The sequence below is a fragment of the Electrophorus electricus genome, chromosome 17 (assembly GCF_013358815.1).
Source record: "Electrophorus electricus isolate fEleEle1 chromosome 17, fEleEle1.pri, whole genome shotgun sequence".
NCBI lineage: Eukaryota > Metazoa > Chordata > Actinopteri > Gymnotiformes > Gymnotidae > Electrophorus > Electrophorus electricus.
Genome location: NC_049551.1, coordinates 992501 through 1010000, shown reverse-complemented (window position 1 = coordinate 1010000; position 17500 = coordinate 992501). Strand labels below are relative to the sequence as shown.

Below are 17500 nucleotides of genomic sequence, written 5' to 3'. Positions count from 1 at the left end.
GTTAACCTCCATCCACTATTACTCCATCACTATTACTCCATCTGTTAACCTCCATCACTGTTACTCCATCTGTTAACCTTCATCACTATTACTCCATCACTATTACTCCATCTGTTAACCTCCGTCACTATTACTTCATCTGTTAACCTCCATCTACTATTACTCTATTATTACTATTTATTACTATGTATTATGACTCCATCTGTTACAGTTTCTTCATCTGTTAACGCCGGTTGGTTTATCTGGTAGTTTATCAAGCTTTTGTCTGTCATGGCAGATCTTTCTGTCTATTGTTATTCAGAGAGACCTGAGTGAACTGTCAGGGCAATTGTTTCAGTGGGGTAGTGTTCCTACTGAAGAGGTCACTCCCAGTTAAACTCTGCATGAGCCTGGTCATGTCCTGGAGGATAAAGGCGTGTTTGAAGATGGTCGTGAACCAAAGCACCAGAGGCATGCTGTACAGGTTATCGGGCGCAGTTTCATCAGGTCACGCAGCTCCTCATATGAACATTAGCCTAGCTGTGCTAGCATGAGAATATGTTTTTGATAAGCGTCACTCTGGACAAGGGTATGTCTGCCAAACGCTGTAACACAGTCTCCTGAGAAAAGATAACTGCATTTTACTCTATATTAATTCACACAATAATATATTAATTATATCTGTGTATTAATGATTTCACAATAATGAATTCATACACCATAACCTGCAGTTGGGCGTTCTGACCTAGAAAAGTACAACGGGTCAGTCTTCAGAGGCCCCATTTAGTAGTGATGCTTGGTAATATGAGAGGGTTTGTGGGTAATGGGAAAGGGCTTATGGGTAATGGAGGATTTCTTCTGCCTGCAGGTTCGTCGGCGTGTAAATCTGCCACGCTGCCACCCTGCAGTCGGTCAGGCTTGTTGCGGGTGCGCACCACCTCACTTCTCTGCTCCTCTCTTCATCCACCTCAGCGCTAATGCTGCCTCACTGCCTCACACACTCCCACAAGAAATCCCTTTTAAAGAACCTTTTTTTTAATCCTTTTAAATTTTCATGTGTGCAGCTGCAGTCAGCTGACTTCTCCTCCACAGACAGTGACAAACCCAGAACAGGTAAGAGAAAGAAACATACAACAGCAAGCAGCCAACTTATGACTACACATGACTACACATGATTACACATGATCACAAATGACCAATCTCTGACCTCGTCTTAGTCGTCCATCCAGTCTGAGTTCCTTCTAATAAACTGCATGTTTTTTTTCTTTGTGGTGGTTCTGTGTCCTGCAGATCTACAGGTAAGAACGTTCTCTGTATTTCGCATGGACGTCTGCTGCTAGACATTAAAGACTTTGATTGGTAGTTGAAGTGTACTAACCCTGCGTCCGGTCTTCTTCCATTTCCCTGTGTCTTTCATCTACAAAGGTTAGCTTGCACACTCGTCCCTCATCCAGCTAATGCATGTGATTTACACTCCTCGCAATTAGAGGGTGACACTCATACAGGATCCACTGGACTCTCAGGATAAGGGGCAGAAGATAAACCCTGTATATAATACACATTTCTGTTAGAAACATTTACTTATTGACAGGACCCTGTAGGAGTACAGGTAGAGCGTATAGTCCATGTGTCGCCATGCTCACTTTGTGTTGCAGCAGTGACTAACTTTTGGCCCCAGGACTCATATTTGTTGGGTACTTTCTGTGGTGGCAAACTCCTCACCACTGCAGAGATGCTGTGCAGAGGAGGAGCTCCTGTAGCTCACCTGGTGATGCAGAAGGAGTTAAACCAGGAGAACTTCAGATGTAGAGAACTTCAGTGCAGGGTGTTTGAATCCCCTCGTCACACTCCACTTGCAATGCTTGCTACACAATAATGAGCCAAACAGCACTCGTTATTGTGCCGTGTGGTAGTCCTGGTGAAGGCCAGGTATGGAGCGACTGTGTGCTCATGCCAGTCTTCTCTGTGTTGGGCTCCGTCCTTGGCTGTTGGGGGGGTTGACTGTAGAACAGAGAAGCTCCAAAGGCGAGAATGGATCGAGGAAACTCTCTGCCTAGCATTCTGGAGCTGAAGGTGAGGTCATCTGCTCGTCTCGGATCCTTAGGATTCAGAATAACTGGAGCCCCTCCAAAGTTTCTCCGTGTTTCTCATTCTGACCTCGGTACCAGAGTATGTGATTGCAGTGGAGCCGTTAACGCCTCGCTTAAAAAAACGGCCAATCACTTACCTCGGGGAAGTCCCAGCTTGCTCCCGCCCTTAGGAGCATCCCACTCCCACAATTCATCACACTGCTGTGCAGCTCTTTAAACGTGCCTTTGCATCTGTACAGCCATGGTAAGCTCCGTCTTGTCCAGCACTGGTTTGATTGTGGGGGCTGATTGGCTGCTGCCTGACAAACTCAGATTCTCTCTTGCATTAAGTTGAGAAAAGCGAAACGTTTCATTGCACCATTTACAGTGTTAAACGTCTGCTGTGGCCCCACGTGCTGCACGCGATTGGGGTAAAGGTCATTGAGATGAGCGCATCCATATTCAGATGGGCCTCACGCTCGTGTGATGGAATGGTACCGGAGCGAGACACAGTGATGTTCCGACCTTTAAAAAGTCATTCCTTGTCTGGGCTAAAGCGCGCTCTTCCGCTCACATACTCTGCTCCATGCCTCATCCTTGTGACCCACAACACTTCCCTTAGTTATAGTTTTCTTATCTGTGTTGCGCGAGTGCCATATTCAACACGCTATGGCCTAGAAATGAACTTGCATCAGAAACTTTGGAGCAGATTCACTTTAAATACCTTGGTTGTTCTATAGACCAGTGGCATAAGACATGCTGAAATATGGCACAGAGTGGAAATGTAAGTTGTATTACTTTGAGAATGAAGACTGATTATATAAACCTGTATCTTGTTAAACTGACTAATATATGGTGTGTTTGAAAAACCTTGCTTGTTTATTTATTTTTCCTTGTCTTTTAAATGTTATTTTTTTAGACTTATCCGTATGACATGCTCATTGTGAGCCATAGAGGACGCTGTAAACTCCCACCAGGAGTAGACCGGACCAGACTAGAGGTATGCAATCTCTCCCTCTCTGTATTTCATCCAGAAATGTGTGGCCTACATTTACAATGAAAGGTTGATTTCCCTGAAGCCTTACATTTGTCTCTCGACTGGTTGTGTTTTGATTCTCTTCACCAGAGACATCTTGCCCCGGATGAATTCTTAAACTTATTCGGAATGCCCATTGCAGAATTTGACCGTCTGTCGCTGTGGAAACGAAACGAACTGAAGAAAAAAGTCTTACTTTTCTAACAGAGAAATTCCTTTCTCCAAGGACTCTTATTATCTGGAAAACACAGCCAACACAGCCTAATCCAGTACTAACACAATGTATCGGGATAATCTCACAGGTTGACCACATTAACCTTTTAATTCTAACATATATTGAACAGCTTGTGTGTGTGTGCGTGTCTTATGACCTCTGTGTGCTTTAAATGGAAAGAGGAAAGGGACTCTTACTCCTCGAGTCCACATGTGTTCACGTGCAAAAGCAAAGTGTATGGGCAGATCACTAACCCTGCACCCACCAACTGGCCAGCCCAGAGTCCAGATCTTACACTAACTTAATGCATCTGTGTCAGCCAATCAGTGGCCTGGACCACCTGAGTCCAGTGGGTTCTAATGTGTCTGTGTCAGCCAAGCAGTGGCCAGTGGGCTAATGAAGAGCTGAAAATGAACTGCACAGGATGGTAACGATTTTCTGGATCAGCTCTGGTGAGCCTAAAAGATGGTCAGTGTAATAACGCTTGTGCTTCCTCTGAAACAGTTTAACATTTAGTCTCACAATCGCCAAGGAAACATGACTCAAAGTATCAAATGGCATATTCTGGTTGAGGTCCTGTCGCCTTATGCTTTTCTATTTGAACTTCTCTCAAAGTGCCCAGTTAAATTTGTAATATAGGCATATATATATATTTGCAAAAAACCTTAATTGTAACACCCTTCTAATTAGTTTGTGTGTTATGACCACCGATATTACCATGACGCAATTTATTGTCCCCCCCCCCCCCCCCGCAAAAAAAATAGCACCACTGTAAGTCTGTGTATTTATTCACTTCATAGCATCGAGATCATTAGTAAAATCAGATTATGTAAATCATAATAAGGAATGGAAACATTAAATTAGCATACTTTACATTTAGCTGAAGATTTTTCTTCTTTTTTTAATCGTTCATTGAAAATTGCATGGATATTATGTAGCTCAGTGCAAGCTACTGTAGTGACAAACTATTGCTGAGCCTCTGTGCTCAGAAGTCTGTGTGTGTATCTGTGCTCAGGATTGTGTCTCTAGAGCAGGAGTAGAGCCATTTGTAAGCATCCCAGGAGAAGGAATCCATCCTCTATCCTCCCATCACAGTGCAGAATGTCACTATCGTCACATATCATCTGAGAATGATCACAATTATTCAGATATGTACTGCACATACTTCACCTCAGATTGGGATCTCTTGGCTTGGCCATGTGGGCTGTATGCATTAAGTTCACAAATAAAGGTTTTTGATAAATCGGTGTATGATCGAGAGTGGGAGGCCTCATATCATTTCCACCATATTTAAAGCTAATCACTGTCCCCACCGCTCGTTAGGATTCATACATGGAACCACTCATACTGCGCACTGCCTACACACACGCGCGAGTCTTCACAGTGAATGTTTTCGTTTGTAGCTTGTTTCTCATGGACGTTTTTCTGTTTGACTACGCTGTGTACATGAACAAATAAAACCGTTGTGACAGTTCTTGTGTCGTATTTGTGAAAGAGAAATCAGTGAACTGAACAGCAATCCAATATTCAGTGCCTATTTTATTTGCATAAAAGACAAGTTTTGTATATGCATTATATTATTATTCCAATGGATACTAATTAAGGAAAGTATCTGAATCAGTTACTCAAACCGTGTGAGTAAATCCAAACGGCTTGTTTGTCAGGTCGTCAGCTCGGTTCGTTTCATTCCTCCATCCTCACCGAGTTCCGCACAGACACTTGGATCCACAGTAATTTCGCTTTTAAACTGATTAGGGCAACTCCGATTGATTGTCCTCATCTAACGTAAAAACAGGGTGAAACAATCATCCCCTCGTTGCATTTCTGTCATTTTCCGTTGAAAGGTTTTGCGCCTTTCTTAAGTGTCATTGCAGCGTACGTGTCTGCCTGCGCAGGATGTCCTATAGCAGCCCTGAGCACGTGCGCTCTGCTCCAGCTCTCCACGCGCCTGACGATTGATGTCGTCACCCGGATTCACGAGTTGCTCACGTGTGCTTGCGGCTCAAAAGGAGCCAAAATATGGACCATCTGTGGTGCTCGAGAACTGCGTTGGGGAATTCCACCCAATTTAATGAAGTGTGTTGTTCATTACGTGAACACACGGTGGCAGTGTAACACTTGATTTATTGTTGTTGTTGTTATTATTATTATTATTATTATTATTATTATTATTATTATTATTATTATTATTGAAAAAAGACCAGGACAAGAACGCGGACCGGGGGTTGCATTCAGTTCAGCCGTCCCTCAAATGTAGCCCTGGAACTGAAGGAAAAGGTTCACAGAAGATTTTATGGTCGCGTTTATGCAAGAAGTAACAGCACGCTAGTTTAAATCATATTTGTAGTACAATTATTTGCTGTTGATTTTGATTTTAAAATGGTCCTGTTTCACGTAATGTCAGTTGTAACGCATTTTTTTCTCATTCATTATTCTATTCTATTCTATTCTATTCTATTCTTTATTGCTTATATAATAAAATAAATGAATCACAGACAGCGTGTAGAAGAAACACTAATATTTTCAGTGTACACGTTTTTTAAAAATCAGCCATTTCCGCGTGCCAGCGTCCGCAGTGTCTATTACGCCTAGACTCGTAGTCACAGATCACCAATGACTAGACATAAGTTCACAAGTTTGTCTTCTAATAATGTGTATTATAAATTATATATCGGAAGTGTCTCCAAGACATTTTAAAATCTGTATATTTTCCGATCTCTCTCTCTCTCGCTCTCTTGCTCTCTGTCAAGGGGGTTGTCTACTTGTATAAGAACACGCGAGTGCATTTCTGTCTTTGGTCGCTAGGTGACACTGTCCACTTAGACCGATCTCTCTCTCTCTCCCTCTCTCTCTCTCTCTCTCCCTCCCTCCCTCTCTGTCTCTCACACACACACACATACACACACACGCCCTCACGCCCTCACAAACTTGGTCAAACATCTATCTATCTATCTATCTATCTATCTATCTATCTATCTATCTATCTATCTATCTATCTATCTATGCCTGTGTATATGTAGCTAGGATATTGGTTTGTTACTTTAGCTTACACCAGAGAGGGGCTCTGCGGCTCAGACATGATGACTACATTACCCACAAACCTCCGCATCAAATACTAGTCGCCATGTTGTAGGAAATCCGTTTGTGCTGTGGATGAGTTTAATCGGAGAGAAGCGACGCGTCGGGACGACGGAGCAGAGAGGCGAAAGAAAAAAAGGAAAACTGGGAAGCAGCGCAGCCAGATGCAGTAAAACAGTTCGGAGAGCGGTACTAGCGGAGGAGACTCTGGAAGTACTAGCTCGGGTTAGCTAGCTAGCGTCTCGCAACAACCTGGTTGGGGTTTTTTGTTGTTTTTTTTTTCTCGCGCGCGCATTTCCTGGCTTCGTTGATTCTTCCTCGCGCAGACTGCCAGGCTCGCTGTGCTAACGAAGGACAGAACCGCCACATCCAGTCCCCCCTGTCCCCTGTCCCCCGTCTCTGCCCGTCCTCCCACAGCGCCTGTGCCGCAGTCCGACCCGGGCTCCCTGCTGTAGACGGGGCCAGCTGGAGGGTTAACTCCGTTAGCTGGTTAGCTAGGTTAGCTTAGTTGGGTTAGCTACGCGGAGGCATTGCAGCTGCTTTCGCAACATAAGCAGTTTGAAAGATGTCAACGAAGGACCAGAACAAACAGTCCACAATCGAAAGGCCAGTTAAAGGTAACGTATAAAGCTCTGAGGCGTCTACCAGTTAACACAGCTGTTTATAGTGGCAGGTCTCTGCTGGATAGGTAACGTTACTGCTGCTGGTACTGTTAACGACAGCGCCTGTGGTGCAGCTAGCAAGCAAATGTGATCTGTTTTTCAGTTGCACCTTTTAAATAGACATGTTTATTATTGTGTTGTTTACTAGGTATGTTAGGTAGCTGGCTAGCCTGACAGTTGATCGAGATGGTTGAATGCATGTGGGTAACGTTAGAAAGCTGATCCAGCATGTAGGACGGCTTGTCAGGTAAACATGAGCTAAGATGTTTGTCGTCGCCTAAAAATGAAAATGTGGCTCTTCTAGGTTTGTCGTTGCCGCTTTTATCACAACTGAATGTCTTGATTCTTGTCTTTGTCAGACTGACTTGCTTTGGGCTTAAAGTCTTTCAGCGCTCCTGCCAAGCGGTCTAGTGACATGCACCTGTTAATGAAACATTTTTTTCAGTTATGAAAGTGGTTTGACATAGACATAGTTCGACTGTTCATGCAGTTCTAGTTAACTTTATTCTACTATGTGTCGAGCCTTGAGCCCATGGCCGGGAGGAGACGTCGTGTGTCTGGGACTAGGGAGATCCCTGTCAGGAGCGACTTGTCTCTTTGTGTATTGCACTAATTGGATCATTAGCCCTATGGGTATTAAGGTGCCTGATGCACTGTATCTCCTTTGGCTCAGGGCCAGAGTTTTCTGGATTCTTCATGAAGTTCCTGGTGTCTGGTCATCCGAGCTGTCGCTTGATGAACAGGCTTCCATATCAAGCCACGAGACCAAGCTGTTGTGTAGCTATCTTCAATCTCAATGCTTCCTGTCTTGGCAGTCAACAGATCTGCACTGTCAAGTCTTGGGTTAGATTAGTATACTGGGGATGACAGGTCACCATATTTACTGTGTTTATCTTTCTCTTCCCATTGGTAAGGGGAAAATGTTGTGCTCATACTATTGGACACAGAGCCATTTGGCAGAGTTTTCCAACCTGATCAGTTCAGGGATTTGACATGAATTCTCCATTCACTGTAGTTGCCCATCACCTTTAACATTAGCATTAACAATGGTGATGGTGTGTAGATTTGCTTGGTGTGGTGTATCCATCATCTGTGAAAATATTTTTCTCTGCTTTATTGAGGTTCTTCGTATGTACTGTCATGGACCTTTGACAGCCCCGTGAAGATGTGCTGTCTTTAACTGCCGCCTTCATGCTGATCAGTGCCTCTTAGCTCTCTGCAGTGTGGTACTTCAGAAACCTCAGGAATGCTGCACCTCTGTGATGGCAGGCACGTCGTAGTCCGGTTTGGTGTGTTTAGAGAGATTTACTTGATCACCAAGAAAGATTTAAACAAAGGGACCATGGTTTGATTTTGGGAGGTAATAGGACACTGCACTAACCAGTTCATCGGTGTATCTGGGCCAGATCTTTGCCTGTACTTGTATTGTTTAGTATATGAAGGAATTGGTTGATGTCTTGGTAGCAGCGCATAGACCAGAAAAAAATTCTGGTCATGTGAAAGGGAGAGTTCAGCTTTGTGAGTGTTTGGAAGGCTAAAGTGGGCTGTGATTGACACGGGCGGTGGGAGTTGAGCTCTGTCAGCCAGCACGCTCACGAGTCCACCCACGAGCCCAGCCTGAAGTGCACGGATGTTGACACAGTGTTACCTCTCCCTGCCTCCCACTCTGCTCTCCAAGCCTCCTCTGCTGCCGGAGGAGGGGCAACACCAAGTGCCATCCAATGCTTTGATTAGGCCAGCTGTCAGACGACTCATACGGATGACTTTTCCCTCGCTGGGGCAGCAGTCAGCGCCATGGTAACGAGTCTGGTGTTGGAGCTTGTGTTTGGCTGTGAGCTCTAGCTGTGTGTCATGCACTGCAGACTCAGAGTCTTCGCTAAAATAGGTTAGTTTGTCTGTGCACAATAAGACGCAGATTTCTGCGCTCATACCCCAATGGTTACGAAACCTGTTTAAATTTGCATTAATGTCACTTGTTTCCTGCTGTTGTACAACTCCACCACTCTTGATAATTTTAGAGCATCTGCTTTACTTTTTTTTTTTTTTTAAAGTTAAACAAAGAATTCGGAATATAAGATATGTTTTTTATTTTGATAGTTTCCTAAATTCCATTTGATTATAAATTATAGTGAACAGAAGCGCGCTTCTATCAGATGGTGCAAAGAAGCGGCTCTGGGGAAGAGCAGCCTTATGAACGCCTGCTACTGGAGCTGAACACGCAGGCTCGGATGGCATCTTTATTTTGAAACCAAATGCACACAGCACCAAATGTGTCTCCTTGTCAGCCAGTTTAATGGGATGGCTTCCCAGACACCCACTTAACGAGGGCTAATCCTGCTTAGAGGTTCTGTTGATTCTGTTGAATACAGGACCAGGGTCTCAAGTCAAGCCAGCATTATTGGACCACAGTGAAACCGATAAACACCACACTAGTTGTTTTGATCATTTTAAGTTTGCAGTGCTGAATGTTTGGTGGTGTTTTTCATTTTAAGGGAAATCTTCATTGCCTGTGTTTTTATTTTATTTTTTCCTTACATCAAAAATTCCTGGCCATTCCAGGCCCTGGTGACTGTGGTTAATTCTGATGTTAAATGTCAGCTACGGAACATGCAGTGACCTTTTGTCCTGCGTACACACCGGCCTGCACCGGCCTGTTTGACAAATGAGTCGTCGTGCATGCTTTCAGTTCCTCAGCCGCTGGGGCTCCCACTCACCCACCTGACTCTCATTGACCTCTAGACTAAACACTGCCCACCAGACAAAATGTACTCACGTACGCTTGACTACCTCACTCTGCCCTCCTGACTAAACACTGCCCTGTACAAATGCAACTAAATTACCTGGCAGTGCCAGTCAGTCTGTAGGTATACTTCTACTGTTCATCCCAGCCCTTGCACCAGGTAATGATTTCTGTTCTTTTTCAGCAAGTATACTGTAAATGAAACAAAGCCGGATGCTGATAACAATTGCTACCATAAAATCATTTAAAATAACCCAGATTAGGTAATCCAGGCCAGTTTTGTGCAGTGTTGTGGGCAGTCCTGTCGGTGGGACAGCCTGGGGGGCTGTGTGTATTCAGTCCTGCCGGTGGGACAGCCTGGGGGGCTGTGTGTATTCAGTCCTGTCGGTGGGACAGCCTGGGGGGCTGTGTGTATTCAGTCCTGTCGGTGGGACAGCCTGGGGGGCTGTGTGTATTCAGTCCTGTCGGTGGGACAGCCTGGGGGGCTGTGTGTATTCAGTCCTGCCGGTGGGACAGCCTGGGGGGCTGTGTGTATTCAGTCCTGCCGGTGGGACAGCCTGGGGGGCTGTGTGTATTCAGTCCTGCCGGTGGGACAGCCTGGGGGGCTGTGTGTATTCAGTCCTGCCGGTGGGACAGCCTGGGGGGCTGTGTGTATTCAGTCCTGTCGGTGGGACAGCCTGGGGGGCTGTGTGTATTCAGTCCTGCCGGTGGGACAGCCTGGGGGGCTGTGTGTATTCAGTCCTGTCGGTGGGACAGCCTGGGGGGCTGTGTGTATTCAGTCCTGCCGGTGGGACAGCCTGGGGGGATGTGTGTATTCAGTCCTGTCGGTGGGACAGCCTGGGGGGCTGTGTGTATTGTGGGTGGGGCATTTTCTGATACAGCGATGAACAATGTTCATTACCTGTTGATTCAAGTTTCAGGTTTGGTTTATTTGTCCTGATTCCTGATTCCTTAGCTAAGAAGAGCTCATTGCCTGTGGCACTCTCGTTGCTATTAATCACTGCTAGCCGTTTCTGGCCTTTGAACACACCTTGGCCAGATAATGTAAATCTCTGCACTCAGGACTGAGAATTCACGGTAGTGAGGTACTGAAACTAAACCAAAACGGCCTGGGTGCTCAATGCAGAGTCTCTGGTCTGGTTTACTATGTAGTGGTGCTCAATGCAGAGTCTCTGATCTGGTTTACTATGCAGCGTTCCTGCATGGAGAGTCTGTGGTCTGCCTTACTATGCAGTGTTCCTGCATGGAGAGTCTGTGGTCTGCCTTACTATGCAGCGTTCCTGCATGGAGAGTCTGTGGTCTGCCTTACTATGCAGCGTTCCTGCATGGAGAGTCTGTGGTCTGCCTTACTATGCAGTGTTTCTGCATGGAGAGTCTGTGGTCTGGCTTACTATACAGTGTTGTTGCACTAGCGAGTGACCTTCTGGCTGTTTATGCATACTGTTCACTCTGCCGATGCCAGGCCGACGGGATACTGGACTCCAGCCCATTTGCTAGTAAAATCCCGAGTGCTTCCTGCGGATGGCTACACCCTTTGGTATGCCAATCTTCAGAATGGAGAGCTGCAGTTTTTCGGGGCAGGAGAAACAGCATGGCCGCAGCTGTAGGAGTGAACTGAGCAGGTGTCCAGCCCATACTCCGTCAACCAGAAAAAAGGAAGCTGCTCTCTCTTCCTCTTCTGATATGTTAAGCAGAAAAGACAGAAGAAATGACCCTGTTATAGCAAAAGTCTGAGTCTGTCAAAACGGATTCTTTAAAACCAGGTTAAGATGACACTTCAACCCGAGGTATCCTGCATGCTTACCTAGTCAAGAATGTTTTGATGCAGCACACTTGTCAGAACTCGTCGTCATGTAACGATTCCAAAATTTAAAAAAAATAGTTTCGGTGTTTATCTTGTTTTAAAAACAGGAAGTAACTGTTATCTATCTTGTGACATATTTAGCAATAAAATCCCCTCCCTATTATACCAGTATCTGTTTGGTCAGCTGGGAGATCTATGAGGTTTTTTTAATGTGATTTTCCTGTTAAAGGTTTATAGAGTTTATATGTTAATTTCAAGCTTCAATGAAGCTTCACATTTGGGTGCTTCAATGCAGTAGGTCTTTATTTGTTATGTATGTGGGCTCTTTATGTTGCCAGGGTGTCTTGATGCCTTGTGCTGGGCACAATGCCCACATTCCCACACAGAGGGCAGCCCCCCCGGACCTGTACGGCAGCACGGACAGCTGCCAGCACATCGGGAAGTCCCAGCAGGTCACACCATGCAGTCCCAGACTGCCCCTTGATGCTGCTTCAATCCTCACACCATGTCTGAATCAACCCAGACGATAGAAATAACCCGCCCCCCGCGAGGCAGATTGGGTGGACGTCACAGCCCGTCAAACGAGTGCAGAGTCCCTGGAAATAGCACAGGCACTTTCAGCGCGTTAAAAATCACGGGACCAGACAGGGCTCTTATTTAAATGAGAATGCATAAGTCTACGCGTAACTCTACGCGTAACGTTTATGGCCTTGCTTCAAGGAATGTCATGTCCGTCTCCCTCCCTCCCTCTCTCTCTCTCTCTCTCTCTCTCTCTCTCTCTCTCTCTCTCTCGGTGGCTGCTGTTATATGAAGGCTGTCCTTCAGTCTGAGTAATCTCACTTCATTCTCTGTGATGTGCACGTGTCCTGCACTGGAGCAGATCAACACAGACGTACCAGGTGTGAAGATATGACAGAGTTTGGAACACAGGATGTGTGTTGGGTCCTGTCCCAGTCTTCCTAACCATGAATTGGTTTGGTGAATGAGGGCATCTGTGGCATTAAGGAAGAGAAAAACCACTGCTATGAACATAAAACATCAAGGGTGAAGAGTTTGTAGACGTCAGCCAACATTAAGACATCCCTTATGTCTTGATGGGCCATGCCCATTGATCTGAAGGTGTCAGCGTTACCCTGGAGTTTAGTGCAGTAAGTCACGTGCAGTACACACAGAGGAACATGACATAGTGACATCACTGCACTTAACTGTTTCCCAAGAATGATGTTTCTCAGATTGGTCCTTTCCCAGTACGGCCGTGCTGATCGGTCCTTTCCCAGTACGGCCGTGCTGATCGGTCCTTTCCCAGTACGGCCGTGCTGATCGGTCCTTTCCCAGTACGGCCGTGCTGATCGGTCCTTTCCCAGTACGGCCGTGCTGATCGGTCCTTTCCCAGTACGGCCGTGCTGATTCTGTAGTCCTTGTACTGCATGTCCAGCACACTGATGTCACATGGGGGTCCAGGTAAAATGGACAGAAAAGCACACTGACCTGGGACTGATCCTTTTACAGTAGAGTCTTGTAAAAAAACATTGGCACACACTGCATTAGCATGTTACTTATAGCCTAGCCGTGCAAATGCGTTCTCACATTTTCTCTCCGTGTACTGGGTGCATATACAGCAATAATGCTTTACCAAATGCAGATTTATTCAGTCGAATTTAACAACGCAGGATAAGATCTGAATTAAACTAGATCAAATCTGAATCAAACTGAACGTGGCCAAAAGGGTTTTGTGTAATCTGCTAGTCTCTGAGGTACCTGGTCATCCCTCTACTGCTCTCTGTGTGTGTGTGTGTGTGTGTGTGTGTGTAAAAGGAAAATGAGACTACAGTGTCTTGCTGTACAGTACAGTGTCATGTTGGTCCTACTGGTATTTGTAAGTTTGGGAAATACTGTTATTGGATTCGAGTTTTGTATGCACGATGCATGCAGACTGAGAAACTGAGTCATAGTGTTTGTAGTGCCACAGTTACGAAGGCTCTGTGTAGAGTAAAACATTTACTCTAGAGACTCCCTGTTCAGTGCTGTTAGGTCATGCGGTGTTTAGGTTTCAGTGATACAGAAGTAAGAGTGCCTGTCCAGCCTGGAGAGAACAACACTAGCTTCTGGAGCTGGCTTATTGCCTGGACTACGCTCTGTGTGCGTAAGCAGGCATTAGTTTGAGTGTGGCCTTCCTTGTTGACCTGCGCTGACCCTAGGGAGCTGCGTCTGGGCTGTGGTGCTACTTTAACCCAGCCAGATCAGAATACCATAATCCCGCATTCCTAACAGTGTTGCCCTGCAGGCTTGCTTCTGGGCCCCTGGATGTGCCACACCCACAGCCTTTCTCTCTCTCTCTCTCTCTCTCTCTCTCTGTCTCTCTCTCTCTCTCTCTGCACCACTAAACCGGGTCTCTTGCTCTCTCTCTGCACCACTACCCGGGGCGCTCTCTCTCTCTCTCTATCTCTCTCTCTCTCTCTCTCTCTCCCTCTTTCTCTCTCTCTCTCTCTCTTTCTCTCTCTCCCTCTCTGCACCACTAAACCGGGTCTCTCACTCCCCCTCTCTCTCTGCACCACTAAACCGGGTCTCTCTCTCTCTCTCTCTCGCTCTCTTTCTCTCTCTCCCTCTCTGCACCACTAAACCGGGTCTCTCACTCCCTCTCTCTCTCTGCACCACTAAACCGGGTCTCTCTCTCTCTGTCTCGCTCTCTCTCTGCACCACTAAACCGGCTCTCTCCTTCTCTCTCTCTCTCTCTCTCTCTCTCTCTCTCTCTCTCTCTTTCTCTCTCTCTCTCTGCCTCTCTCTCTCTCTCTCTGCCTCTCCCTGCCACTGCGGGTAAACTTGTGCCAGCTCTTCCACGGGTATGCTGGTGGTCACCAGAGCAGTGTGGACCCCCCCCCACGCACACGCATGCTGGTTCAGGGTTTGTTTAGACTCCTACGCTTGCTGAGACAGATATGTTCTTGCTCCAAGTGATCCAGTGCCACTGTGGTTGAAATCTTATAACTCTGTTATGCTGATGTCACTCGGGTGAGAGTGAACACATGGGGTGGCTCATGCTGCCCCTGTCAGTCTGCGCTGTGCTTCTCTTATCTGGTTGAGTATGGTGCTCAGCAACCAGGTCTCTCCTATGATGCAGAGAGGCAACTCCACCCTCCACTATCTGCATCCACCCTTCAGTGTCTCAGCTGGCCACTGGTCCTGTTTCATGGTGAGGGACACATGCTTGGACATGCAGCTTAACGCTCACGTGTCTGACCAAGCACCTAAAGTGAGTGTCCACGCGTCTGACCATGCGCCTAAAGTGAGTGTCCACGCGTCTGACCAAGCGCCTAAAGTGAGCGCTCACATGTCGGACCAGTTGCTTTAAAGTTGAATATGGTTTGACATTGTGCTTCTGTCTTTTTCTTTTTTCCCTTGCTTATGGTGTCCAACACTCCAGTGTTTGTCACACACCTCATCGTTTTGGTTAGCCACCAACCATCGTCTGCATTTGCAGTACCTTTTATAAAGCACTTGCGATTTAGAGTTTAACTTGGTAATGTTAACATTGTCTGGCAATACTCTTGAGTGTTTGCTGTTACTCTAGGGACCCTACAGTGAATACACACTCGTTCCTCTGACTCTACTCTAGGGACCCTACAGTGAATACACACTCGTTCCTCTGACTCTACTCTAGGGATCCTACAGTGAATCCAAACTCGTTCCTCTGACTCTACTCTAGGGACCCTACAGTGAATCCAAACTCGTTCCTCTGATATTACTCTAGGGACCTTACAGTGAATACACACTCGTTCCTCTGACTCTACTCTAGGGACCCTACAGTGAATCCAAACTCGTTCCTCTGACTCTACTCTAGGGACCCTACAGTGAATCCAAACTCGTTCCTCTGACTCTACTCTAGGGACCCTACAGTGAATCCAAACTCGTTCCTCTGATATTACTCTAGGGACCTTACAGTGAATACACACTCGTTCCTCTGATATTACTCTAGGGACCCTACAGTGAATCCACACTCGTTCCTCTGACTCTACTCTAGGGACCCTACAGTGAATCCAAACTCGTTCCTCTGATATTACTCTAGGGACCCTACAGTGAATCAGTGAATACACACTCATATATTCTGACAGTTACAGTTAGTGACAGTTAGTTGGAACATGTGGGTGTGTCACATGCATGATCTGTGACTGAAGTACGTTTATGTGCATGCCTCTACTAGCCAAACAACAAAGCAGAAATAAAATTACAGCAACCTTGGCAAACCTTTATATCATCTGGATGGTCTACACAGGCTGGCTTGCTGTGCCTGGTTTAACTTCATCTTTGCTACTCACAGTTTTAGGTTTAACTCTGTTAACCATAAGACTTTCATGTAAAGAGTGAGACAGATGTCATTTTATGAGAAATGATGAATGTGGGAAAATGTAGTGTACTCTTGTTCTGTGTTTTTACCTTTTTATGATGTTCACAGAGGGGTCTCGCCCTCAGTGGCCTCCGTGTTCCCACAGCATTCTGTGTAATGTGGAATCATTATTGCGTTTTCTTTCTCATGCAGTCAAAAGTAACTACAGCTGTACAGTCCATCAAAGATTTCAAAAAGATTTCTATCCGTTCTATTTTTTGTTCTTTGTCGTTGAGGTTGTCCAGTATTTGTGTTTAATCCATGGATTCAGTACTTTCCCCTCATCTTCCTCCCAGCCGTGCCGTATCCCCCGACAACGCGCCTCACTATGAAGGAGCTGTATGAGGACGGACGGCCCAGGGTGGACCTGCTGAAGGCCCACCTGCTGAAGGAGGGCCGTCTGGAGGAGGAAGTGGCCCTCCGCATCATCAACGATGGAGCCGGCATCCTCCGTCGTGAGAAGTGCATGCTGGAGGTGGAGGCACCTATTACAGGTAGACACATACACCCACACCGTCAGCACAGGTGTCACAGATGGTCTCTTTGAGCAAAGCACCTATCGCTCAGTCTCCTCTGACTGATGACTCTCAGGGCGGTACTGGAGCAGTGTTCCCGTAGAGCTACACCAAGGAGGTCAGACTTACTCATCATACAAGTTAGATCACGTCTGTTTTCACTCTTCTGCACAACTCCGCTTGGTTTTCTGAACTGTAACAACACGCTAAAGGAAGTGATAAACCAGAAAAAGAAAATGACACCTTTTCTCGCAAATCTGATTCAGCTTAACGCTCTGCACTGTACGCCAGAGAACCAGGAGATGTTAATTAGGGCACACTGCCTGCAGCCTGACACACTTAACGCACATGTGGTTTACGCGGGTACAATTTTAAAGAGCTTTTTTAAAACCAGAGTACTCCTCATTGAGTTCTCTGTGATCTTGAATGGCTTCTATGTAGGCAGGCATCATGTGGACAACCGCTCAGATTGCAGTTAAATTATTGCAAGTTTAAATTATTAAGTGATATTGCTTTCTTGGGGAACAGTTTCTGTGGTGTTAAGCTTGGCCTGAATTGTTCTTTTCTTTCTTTATTTGTCAGATATTGGCCCGGTTCTCTCCCTGTTGTTGAGCACTGGCGGTTCCCACTGTCCCTGGCTCACGCCTGGTGGATAAGTGCCTTCTGTCATACAGCACGAGCCCATCTGACATGTTAGGAGGGTGAAAACAAGCCTGTGCTTCCTCTCAGACGCACATCATCAGCTCGTCTGTCCAAAACACTGCCTGCCCGACAGGGTACAATGGCTGGTTGGACCCGTGCGGTGGGAGTGACTTCCTGCTTGTGGCAGTGGGGTCTGTGAGATGGCACACGGCTGCGATTGGCCCCCACAGCTGTAGGCAGAGAGGAGGGAGGAGCCAAGCCATCTTTCCCGCCCATCGGGCGGGACCAGCTGTTGTGGAGATGCTTGGTGTAATTTGAACTCGGGCCACTGTGCACCAGGCTCTGTCTGGATCATCTTAGGTCATGTGAATACCTTGATT

General features: G+C 46.3%; 2 protein-coding genes across 5 annotated transcripts in view; both read left to right on the top strand.

Annotated features, from left to right (window-relative positions):
- The window catches only part of dmtn (dematin actin binding protein), a 19426-nt gene extending 14654 nt beyond the window's left edge, over positions 1 to 4772 (top strand). For 2 of the 3 annotated variants that reach the window (XM_035535389.1, XM_035535391.1), the window contains exons 11-16: positions 848 to 906; positions 1044 to 1092; positions 1270 to 1277; positions 1987 to 2052; positions 2968 to 3048; positions 3175 to 4772. In XM_035535389.1, coding sequence (XP_035391282.1) covers positions 848 to 906; positions 1044 to 1092; positions 1270 to 1277; positions 1987 to 2052; positions 2968 to 3048; positions 3175 to 3288 — 377 coding nt within the window. In that variant the 3' untranslated portion in view covers positions 3289 to 4772. The remainder of the gene's footprint in view (positions 1 to 847; positions 907 to 1043; positions 1093 to 1269; positions 1278 to 1986; positions 2053 to 2967; positions 3049 to 3174) is intronic. The other variant, XM_035535392.1, reaches the window with a different exon arrangement.
- Positions 4773 to 6390: 1618 nt separating this feature from the next.
- ppp3ccb (protein phosphatase 3, catalytic subunit, gamma isozyme, b) overlaps positions 6391 to 17500 on the top strand; it is a 24004-nt gene continuing 12894 nt past the window's right edge. The window contains exons 1-2 of one of the 2 annotated variants that reach the window (XM_035535535.1): positions 6391 to 6993; positions 16260 to 16457. In XM_035535535.1, the coding sequence (XP_035391428.1) occupies positions 6942 to 6993; positions 16260 to 16457 (250 nt within the window). In that variant the 5' untranslated portion in view covers positions 6391 to 6941. The remainder of the gene's footprint in view (positions 6994 to 16259; positions 16458 to 17500) is intronic. The other variant, XM_035535536.1, reaches the window with a different exon arrangement.